The sequence below is a fragment of the Propithecus coquereli genome, unplaced genomic scaffold, assembly GCF_000956105.1.
Source record: "Propithecus coquereli isolate 6110/MARCELLA unplaced genomic scaffold, Pcoq_1.0 Scaffold314, whole genome shotgun sequence".
NCBI classification, from domain to species: Eukaryota; Metazoa; Chordata; class Mammalia; order Primates; family Indriidae; genus Propithecus; species Propithecus coquereli.
The window spans coordinates 3,368,555-3,379,346 of NW_012148775.1; the positions used below are offsets into that span (position 1 = coordinate 3,368,555).

At 51.4% G+C, this 10,792-nt stretch overlaps 1 protein-coding gene across 1 annotated transcript in view; it reads left to right on the forward strand.

Annotated features, from left to right (window-relative positions):
• Positions 1 to 10,792, forward strand: part of ACACB (acetyl-CoA carboxylase beta) — a 98,764-nt gene that overhangs the window by 64,954 nt on the left and 23,018 nt on the right. The window contains 8 exon segments of the mRNA XM_012650160.1: positions 2,837 to 2,974; positions 3,772 to 3,871; positions 3,974 to 4,081; positions 6,161 to 6,217; positions 6,451 to 6,492; positions 7,692 to 7,907; positions 9,244 to 9,399; positions 10,185 to 10,388. Of these exon segments, the coding sequence (XP_012505614.1) occupies positions 2,837 to 2,974; positions 3,772 to 3,871; positions 3,974 to 4,081; positions 6,161 to 6,217; positions 6,451 to 6,492; positions 7,692 to 7,907; positions 9,244 to 9,399; positions 10,185 to 10,388 (1,021 nt within the window).

Below are 10,792 nucleotides of genomic sequence, written 5' to 3' on the forward strand. Positions count from 1 at the left end.
TTGCCCGTTTATTGATGGGGTTGTTTGATTTTTTTCTTGTTGATTTTTTTAAGTTCTAGATAGAATCTTGTTATCAGCCCTTTATCGGATGTGTAGAGAGCAAATATTTTCTCCCATTCTGTAGGCTGTCTGTTCGCTCTAATGATAGTTTCTTTGGCTGTGCAAAAGCTTTTTAATTTGATCAGATCCCATTTATTTACTTTTGTTGCACCTGCAAGTTCTTAACGCAGCCTTCGCGGGCCCTCCGAGCCAGGGGTCGGGCGCGCGTGTTGGCTTGCCCGTGTCCGCTGCACTCTGCCCTCCACAAGCCGCAGTGCAGTGGAGCCCCTGTGTGTTCTCACGCGGGGACGTCTCATGTGTCTGAGTCCCCCCAGCTCACGAACTCTTGTTTAATCCGTCTTATTTCAGGACCCGAAGTACTGTTCTGGCCAGGTAGAGTGCGATACCTTCTCCTGAAGCAGCTCCGCCTCCCTGGAGTTCAAAGCCTTTGCTTGTACTCCTCTCTCTCCTCTGGTTCCGTTCTCGGTGGGGGGGTTCCCCAGGCCTCGCTTGTGGCTGCAATGGTGTCCTCGTGATTTGGGGGTTCAGTTGATCAGATCTATACAAGCAACAGGGTTCATGCTTGCTTTTTCTTTTTTTTCTTTTTTTGGTGGTTGGGGGACAGCGGTATGACTTGCCAAGTGCTCTCTTGGAGCAGGGATTTTTCTAGTTTCCTGGGATTTTAAAAGATAAGCTTCTCCTTCCATGGGTTTTAAGAAGAAAGGTACTGCTCTGTTTTGGATGAAGGAAAAAAAGCAGCTTCGGCATGAGACACCTTCTTTCCCTATTTATCATTTTTTTTTACCCTTCTTACTAAAAAAAGAAAAAAATAAAGGACTGCAGCATTTTGCCTCCTTGAGAGAAAAGGGGGCGGACGGCTTGCTGCCTGGGATTGTGTTGTGGGTTCTAGGAGGTGAGGAGTGAGACGCTTTGCAGTCGTCTACCTCTAAGAAGAAATTCTTTGCTCTTCTGGTTGTATTGTCTCGGCAGTTGAGCCCAGCTGGGAAAGGGAGGTATCTCTCCTAGGGGCTGTGGCTGTCCTTTGTTTTTTAGAAAGGACGTACACGTAGATTCAGGGTCCTATTTTGACCCAGAGAGACATTGAGGACCCTGGAAGGATTCCTGGTCCGTGTAAGGCTCTCGCAGTGGCCCTAGGGCCAAAGGGCTGTGGCTGCCCACCCCCCCGCAGCCCTTTGAGGAGTGAAGTCTCCCCCCGGGAGGGCCTGGCTTAGTGCCTGCAGACACCTGTGTCTAGAGTGCCAGGCCCAAGGTGAATTGGGTCACTGAGACCCAAGACGAGGTCAGACGAAAGGTCAGCAGGGGCTTCGTGTCGGCGCTGGGTGGGAGCTGGCCACGCCGCCCTGCTGCGGGGCTATCATCCGCGTTCTGCCCTCTGTGACCCTGTGGGGACGTGGCCATCACAGCCAGACCTTTCCGTGTTTTTTTGCCACCAGCAGCAGGACATCTAGATTTTGTTTTAAAAAAATCTGAAATCCCTCCGTTTTTCAGTGGGGCAGCTAATTCATGTGAAATGAATGCACGAATACATGTTAATTCATGGATGTTAAAAGTGCTGCCTGGACCAACGTCAGCGTGTAGGCTGCACTCAGCCACACCGCCGTGCCAGTCTGTGGCCTCTGGATTTGGCTGTCCAGGAGAAGGGGGGGTCTGGATCATGATTTCAGGGGTACCCAACAGGAATGCACACGCCTATCTCAGGGGTCCCCGGGAGCACCTCCAGGTCCGATCATTCGCTAGGAGGACTCAGTATGAAGTCGTGCTCGTGGTTCTGACTTACTGCAGTGCAAGGATCCCAAGCGGAATCAGCAAAGGCAGAAGGCCCAAGGGGTGAAGCCCAGAGGAAACCAGGCGCAAGCTGCAGGGTCCTCCCCCGGTGGATTCACGTGGGACACACTTAATTCCCCCAGCAATGAGTTGTGGCGACACTTACGAAGGGTTGGCTACCGGCTCGTTAGCGACACAGCACCAGGCTTTCGATTGGCAACTGGTCACATAAGCAAACTCTGCCCGGCGTCAAAATCCCAGGCTCCCGGAAGAAAGTAGGCGCTAAGCATAAACCATACTGCTCGTAGGAACAGTTCAGGGCAGCAAGCCACCCTGATCGTTTAGGGGAGGGTGGAAACCCTCCCCAAATCCAAGTTCGCGGACGCCGGCCACAGGCCACCCTCGCAAGCAGGTCTCCTTTCTAGCAGCAGTCTCGGGCCTGCCATGCTGACCTCTCTGCACGACACCTGCTAACCCCTCCTGTACCTGACGCCGAGGCCCGGTTCTAACAACCTCCGGTGACCCGTTTGGATTTGCTCCTGGGGGCGGTAGCTTTCTAGACTCTCATAGGCTGCTGGCTTTGTCCCAGGAGCAGGTGCGATGGAGGGGGAGGAATTAGGGGGTCCCTCAGGACCCAGCCTGCCCCCACACCAGCTGCCCAGCCAGGGCTGGGGGTCTCTAGGAGACACTGATGCTGGGACCATTTATTCTCCGTGTAGCCAAATTCACCATTTGGATTTACCTCGGGACTGGACTTTTCTTGCATGCATGCGCCATTCATTCATTCATTCATTCACTCGTTGAGCTCATCCTCTGTACCGGGTTCTAAGGAATCGGAGGAGACACCTCAGCCCCTGGCCCCAACCTTCATCCCCCACCACAACATTTAAAGCCGCGCTTCGGGAGGGCTCTGACCCTGCTCCAGCTCACTCGAAGCTTCAGGGCAGCAGCAGCTGTTAGGGTCGGGTCTGCAAGCAACTGTCTCACCCCCCTCTCGTGGTCGCCCCCCCAGGATGGCCATGCCCATCAGCATCAGCAACCCCGACCTGCTGAGGCACAGCACAGAGCTCTTCATGGACAGCGGTTTCTCCCCCCTGTGCCAGCGCATGGGGGCCATGGTGGCCTTCAGGAGGTTCGAGGACTTCACCAGGTACCCAGGGTGGCCCGGCCTCCCAAACGCCCCATTCATGGGACACGTGGGTGGGACAGACCCACATACACTGCACAGCGGGTTCGTGACAGCATCGCGGCCAAGGGCATGAGCCTGTGTGGCCGTTCTCTTGTGTGTGAGTCCTGACTCTGCTTCTCCCAACCGTGAGACCAACGAAGGACTTAACCTCCCTGTATCTTAGTTTTCTCATCCACAAAATGAGAATAATAGAAGGACCAACTTTGCAGGGGTGCTGTGAAACTTAAATGAGATAATACATGATATCGTATATTTAAAGTATAATTTAATATGCAGATAACATGCTCAATAAGTGTTGGTTATCAGTACTATCACTGTTATGGTCTTTTCTCAACCTTTTATTGGGTGGTAAGCGTTGTGCTTGGATTATCTCGTTGAGTTTTCACAAGAGCCCCACGAGGTGATGACTCTTACTGTCCTCGTTGGATTCAGGGGTGAGGTGAGGTTTCTAGGCTTTTCCAGCCAGTGAAAGGGGGGGCCGAGAGCTGCTGTCCCAGAGTGCTGGGATCCTCTCCTCTGTTCCTGAACATGGATCAAGTCAGCCCATCCTTCCCTTTTGGGAAAGACCCCAGCAGGGTGCCTTGGACCTAGACAGGGAACCACCCTGTCCGAGCTCTGCACAGAGTTGGGTGGGATCACAGAGCATCGGCTGGGAAAGAGGGAGCTCCTGGGCCTCCCCTCTGCCTGGCTCAAAAGTGCGAGCTACGTCCCCCCAGGACAGCAGCCCTTCAGCCCTCCCTCTCTGCCCGCGCCCCCAGGAACTTTGACGAGGTCATCTCCTGCTTTGCCAACGTGCCCAAAGACACCCCCCTCTTCAGCAAGGCCCGCACCTCCCTGTACTCCGAGGACGACTGCAAGGTAAGCGTCTGAGCCCAGGGGGCAGCTTGGGGAGGGGGTGGGCCGTGGCCCCAGCCCTTCTCAACACCCCCCCGCCCCCGCCACCTTGCTTGTCTCCCTTAGAGCCTCCGGGAAGAGCCCATCCACATTCTGAACGTGGCCATCCGGTGCGCAGACCACCTGGAGGACGAGGCACTGGTGCTGATCTTTCGGACTTTCGTACAATCCAAGGTACCCTGGGTGTGCTCTGCTCATGGGTGCGGGCGGGGCGGCCCTGGGGAAGGAGGAGGGGCTGTCTTGGCGAGGTGGTCCGTGCGCCAGAGCGGTGCTGGGGGGGCATTTCTATCCAAGCTCTGCCAGCGACCTCGGGCGGAGGTGGCTGAAGGTGGGACAGCACCTCTCTCTCCTGAGGTGTTGTAAGGATTAAATGACAAAATATACATGCCACTTAGGCTGTCATGAGCACAGAGGACACGCTCAATAAATAGTTTGGGGTTTTGGGGGAATGTTTTTGTTGGAGTAACCCAGAAACTTGCAATTTAAAAATCGGCCAGCGACATTGACTGTTCGTGCAGGTAACCGCAGGTTGCTTTGTAAGCCTGTGGTGGCTGTCACCATGTACGTTCTCACCCTGGCAGTGGGGATAGTTGCTATCTACATTCAGGGGCCTCGGCTGCAGACAGACAGACGTGGAGGATCATGGCAATGGTAGGTCGTAGAAACAGTGCGAGGGTGCTCACCAGGCAGGCGTGCCTTTATCACCTGTGTGACCTGGGGCAGGTGACTTTACCTTTCTGATCCTCAGTTTTCCCATCTGTAAAATGGGATCTGACACTCTTAGTTCATAAAATGATCAGATATGCCAAGCATGCTGTCTGGCTGTGAGTTCTTTACCTCCTGACTTTGGTCTCAACTTCGAGAACACTTGGGGATTTTCAGTTGCTTTTTAGTCTGTTTATGTGTAGATGTGTTTTATTCCCCATATTATCTTGGTAGGAGGGACACCTCTTACCTCTGTCTGCCTTGGGGTCCCTCGGAGGACCTGGCCTGGTGCTCCATGGGTAGGAGATGCTATGAGGCTGAGTCATGGAGAACCCTACAAAAGCTTGGGGACATTATTTTCACAGATATATGTAGGCTTTGCTTGACAACTCCACAGTGTATTGATGTTCATGTAGACAATGTTGAAGGTGCAGAGAAATCTGAAAACAAAAACCCATAGCCCCATCCTCTGGGGTAGCCACTATGAAAATATTGGCGTGTTTCCGTGCAGCCTGTTTCTTCCTGACATGGCTGATGTTGGGAGACAGAAAAATGCCCAGCCCATATGTCACCTCATTTGCGCATTGAGATGTCGCACTGAAAATCCAGGATGTCCCCTAACAATTTTCCTTACCATATTGACAGATTAAATAATAACTTTGTTTTCTTGTCTTCTGGGTTTTTTTCTTTCTCCATAAATCTGCCTATAATAGTATTTATTGCATTGAGAGAGTGACGAGGGAACAGTTTCATACTTTTTTGGGTAATTTTTAATTGAAGTGTACAAATCATAAATAGATATAGCTTGATGAATTTCAGAGTGAACGCCCAAGTGTAACCAGCGTTCAGATCAAGAAATGAACCTCCCGGCCCCCCAGGAGCCATCCTGTGCCTCCTCTGTTCACTGTCACCCGCCACCCCAAGACAACTGGCTGTATCCCGACATCTAACAATATCGATTACTTTTGATCTGTTCTCAAATTTTGTATAAATGGAATCATAGTTTGTACTCTTTCGTACTGGGCTTTTTCACTCAACTTGTCTTTTTTTCCATCTCCAGCTTTATTGAGGTATAATTGACTCATAAAAGTTGTATATCTTTACAGTGTACAACAGGATGTTTGGATTGTCGTTTTTTATAACAGCTTTATTGAGAAATAATTCACATACTACACAATTAACCCATTTAAAGTGTGCAGTTTAATGCTTTTTAGTATATTCACAGAGTTGGGCAATTATAACCAGAATCGATTTTGGAACATTTTTGTCACCCCCCACAAAAGCCCTGTACCCATTAGCAGGTACTCTCGATTGTCCCCCAGCCCCGCCCCAGCCTCGGGCAGCCGCTGATCTACTTTCTATTTCTGTGGATTTGCCGATTCTGGACATTTCGTCTAAATGGGATTGTGTCATGGGAGGTCTTTTGTGACTGGCTTCCCCCACTTAGCATCACGCCCGCAAGGCCGGTCCGTGCGGGAACAAGTAGCAGTACTTCAGTCCATTTTGTGGTCGGATAACGTTCCATTATGTCTTTGGCTTTTAATGCAGAAAAATACCCTTGTGGATTGTGGACTGCGAAGAATCACATTCCTGATTGCCCAAGAGGTCAGTCCAGTGCTCGTCTCTTTCACTGTTGGCCGTTCTCCAAGCCTCGCTGCCATTTATGTGATGTTTCTTCTGTAGAGGGGGGTGGGAGAGATCAATTGCTAGACAGGAGAAGGCTCTGCAACTGATTCGTTCTAGAAGCAGACTGGGTCCTCATTCATAATCACAAAATAAGTACACAGATCTTTCGACGAGTTGATTTAATTGTCTTTTGTATGGATTTCTTTTTGCAGAAAGAATTTCCCAAGTTTTTCACATTCAGAGCAAGAGATGAGGTATGGCTAAAAGCAATGATGTTGTTCTGTCTTCCCTAGCATCTTGGATATTTGTGAAGAATGCAGCCCCCAGTCCTTAAGGCAGCCCCAGATTCTAAAATGTGGCAACTTTTATGTAGACTCCATTCTTCCTCTGGGGTTGTACTTCTAATCAGAGACCTTGTGTTGTCTGCGTGGAGCTCAGAATTGGAGAATCTTGCCCTTTCTGCCTCCTCACATGTTTCTGTCTCGTTTTAGATAATTTTTTTGTACTTGCTGGTGGACTCAGGAAGACTGTTTTATACCAACCTCTTTTTCCTAGAGATGGGATCTGGCTGTGTGGCCCAGGCTGGTCTCGAACTCCTGGCCTCAAGCGATCCTCTCGCCCTAGCCTCCCAAAGTGCTGGGATTACAGACATGAGCCACCGAGTCCGGCCATTCTTATGCTCTTCTAGAACAGTGGTTGGCAAACTGTGACTGACAGACTGGCTGCCTGTTTTGATGAACAGAGTTTTATTTGGAACACAGCCACAACCATCGGATTCCATATTGTCTACTGTGGCTGTTACTCTACAGTAGCAGAACTGAGTGGCTGTGACAGCGCCCGTATGATCTGTCACCCTGAAACATTTGCTGCCTGGCCCTTTAAGAAAAAGCTTGCTAATCCCTATTCTAGAACAATAGGCTCGTTCCCGACACAGATTCAAGACCCCACTGAATTCAGCATTTTGTATTTTAATTTATCCAAAGCCTTACTTTTCCAGTGAAGACCCATCCTTTTTTAGGTTCTTCTTCTTTTTTTGTTTTTCGTTTGTTCTCCAGCACAGTCAGTCCCTTTCTTTTGCGGACACTGTCCACCAAGAAACCAAGGGTTGGGGACTTGTTACGAATGCGATGACAGAGACTAGCCTGGTCGCACTGGCAGGTGCTGGGAACTAGCTGAGCTCCCCCAGGAAGCAAGAGGCGCACCCGGCACCCAGCACGCTCGTCTTGTAACGCTCATGGCTCTCCCCAGACCTTAGCAAAACTTCAGGTCTCTCGAGCCCTGGGGGTCGCTCGCAATTAGGTGCTCACAGTCAGCGCTACGTTCCTGAGTGCTAAACTCACGAATACTAGGTATCTGCAGAATAAGGCGTGGACCAAACAGGCATGCAGCTCCAACGTCAAACCTTGCGTGTGTGTGTCCGCCTGTCTGTCTGCTTTCTCTGGTCGGCCTACAGTTTGCAGAAGATCGCATTTACCGTCACTTGGAGCCTGCCCTGGCCTTCCAGCTAGAGCTCAGCCGGATGCGCAACTTCGACGTGACCGCCGTGCCCTGCGCCAACCACAAAATGCACCTTTACCTGGGTGCTGCCAGGGTAAAGGAAGGGGCGGAAGTGACGGACCACCGGTTCTTCATCCGAGCCATCATCCGGCACTCTGACCTGATCACAAAGGTGAGATGTTGCGGAGTGTTTCTTTCTCCACGTTGGTCCTTCGAGCTCTGGCCTTCCCTTCGTCAAGTTCCTGCTCAGTGCCAGGCCCTGGGCTGCACGCTGGGGGTGGGACGGTGCAGCAGGCACGCATGGCCCTGCTCTGTGACGCTCCAGCCTAAGGCGAGAGGCAGATAGCAAAGTGGCCTATTATGTCCCAGCTGGTGGCACTTGGATCTGGTTCTCATATCATGTGAATCTCTCTTGCATGAGCAGAGAATCGAGAGGATAGAAAGATACTGGTCTGTTTCGGGAATCTCTGATATCTGCCCATTGAGGGAGTGATCATTTTTCATTGTCTCTTGCTTTAGAAAAGTCATCCATAATTATACTGTGAAAATTTTAAACAACACTGAAAACTATTTTTAAAAATTCAACTGAAAGGACCCAGAATCTTGCCACCGAGGGGCCAGCCCCGTTGGCACCACTTTCTGTACGTAATTTCATTCCTGCAACCTAGAGTTGCGGGTATAATGTTGCGGACAGGAGCTCAGGGTGGACAGATCGTTTGAAGACTGTTGTTTTGTAATTGGTCAGCTCCTCCAGAGCTCTTTCTGTGTCGGGGAAGAGTGGTCCACTGCGTGCCTTGCACGGAGGTACTGTGCGCGTGGTGTGTTACTTTTCACTAACTCCCTATCAGCGGATGTTAAGCTGAGCGATGTTTTAATAGGTTTTGTTATTCAGGTGTGGTGAGGCCAACGGATCAGGAAACGATTGTGGTTGAAAAGATGGTTTATGACTCACAGTTCCCGAGAAGACGGAGGGACACCGGCGTGATCGGGCGGTGGAGGGAGCCTTTCGGGTGGTTTCGGAGGGAAGAAGCAGGCAGGCCAGGGTAACAGGTCTAGGGTTAGCTAGTGCGAATCATTTCCGAGGGCTCTGGGGTACAGAGGCTATCTCTGAGTTCTCTGGTTCCCAGCCATGGGTGATTAAGGCAGGTGTGTGAGAGCTCGGATAAAGCACATGGTTGGGACTGGGTTGGTTGGTTTGTATTTGAAAAGTGCACTTATGTGGAATCGTTATATCTCTGGCAATTGGCTAGAGGGTCCCTCCAAGGTCAGCAAGGCCCTAGATGTCAAAAGTGTCAAGATACAGAAAATAAAAGACACGATCAATATCCTTGACAGATTTGATATCTTTTCACCCCTAGAGGGAGGGCTCTGCCGTCCTCGCCTGGCTCACTTCTTGGAGGAGGGAATGTTTTCCTCCTGCCTCTGCCTCTCTGAGGCTGCGTGTCTGGCCAGCCAGGAGCGGGCCGTGCGCCCCTGGCCTGAGCGGCTGCCCTCCCACCCTTTGGCAGGAGGCCTCCTTCGAGTACCTGCAGAACGAGGGGGAACGGCTGCTCCTGGAGGCCATGGACGAGCTGGAGGTGGCCTTCAACAACACCAGCGTGCGCACTGACTGCAACCACATCTTCCTCAACTTCGTGCCCACGGTCATCATGGACCCCTCCAAGGTCTCGCCCTTTTCGGGGGGCTCTCGCCAGGTTCTGGGTTCAACCTTACGTGGCTCTTCCTGCCGTGTCCCTTTGGGGTGTTGTCTCCTGCCACTCCAGACCCAAATTCCAGGATGACTATGTGCATATTCGAGCCTCATCTTAGCCACGGCCCCATCTTAGCCGTGGCCTTGCATGGGCCACGCGTCACTGTAAGGATGACACAGATGCTTAAAATGTCTTGCAAAACAAAATTTTGTCCTCTCCCTGGTTCCAGGCTCTGCTGCGGACAGCGCGTGGGTTGGGGAGGGGAGTGGGACCCTGATGTCTGTGGCTGAGCCGTTCTCTGCTGGCTGGTTCATCGGCCGCGGGCAGAGTTTCACAGGGGGATTCCAGGATGAAAGAAGTCCTGGTGCGTCAGTTTGGCATCTGTGGAGCGCAGGGGGCCCTTGTAGGTGCCCTGGCTTCCCCGGGCCATGCAGTTCCAAAAGAAAACTGCACAGGCTTGAGCAGCACGTGAAGATGGTATAATGTAGGAACCGCTAGCTCAGGCAAGCCTGTTTCTTCATCTGTCAATGGGGAATAAAAGCCCGCCTCCCTGACTTATGAGAGCAAAACTAGTGAATGAGATTTAAATCCTTAGCAAGATGCCTTTGGTTGTTATTAGCTCATACTTTCTATCGGATACTTATGTCCCAGGCGTTTTGCATTCAGTATTGTCTCATCATCCCGTTGTTATCGGTGCTATTATAAGCCCGTGTGGAATGAACGGGCTCTGAGACTGGAATTGCCGTGTTTTGGGGCAGATCGAGGAGTCTGTGCGCTCCATGGTGATGCGCTACGGCAGCCGGTTGTGGAAGCTCCGAGTGCTGCAGGCCGAGGTCAAGATCAACATCCGCCAGACCACCACCGCCAGTGCCGTTCCCATCCGCCTGTTCATCACCAACGAGTCGGGCTACTACCTGGACATCAGCCTCTACAAAGAAGTGACCGACCCCAGATCCGGAAACGTAAGGCTGGGCGAGGCCGGGGAAGTCTAAGCCAGAGCAGAGGCTGGCTGCTCAGGACGGCAAGGCGTAGATGAGAATGACATTCGGTGGCCGTCTCGCCTTGCCTTGCCGTGCTGGGCTGGGATGGCCCCTCTGAGTTTTACGATGAACATGTCAGCTTCTGAATCCTGGTTATTCGTTATCCTGGGAGGGAGAATGCGTCCTCCTAAGTTTAATCCATCCTGGGTCACACTTGGGATGAGACACGGAGCACTGTGCTTGATCGCAGTGCAGTTCCCAGATTGGTTCACTTGGGGAAATAGATATCTCCCCCAACCTGTTTCAGAACAGACTTTTATAAAGTAAATCAAATATCTTTTTGACTGTCATTTATATATGTGTGTTTTTGTTTATATATTTATATA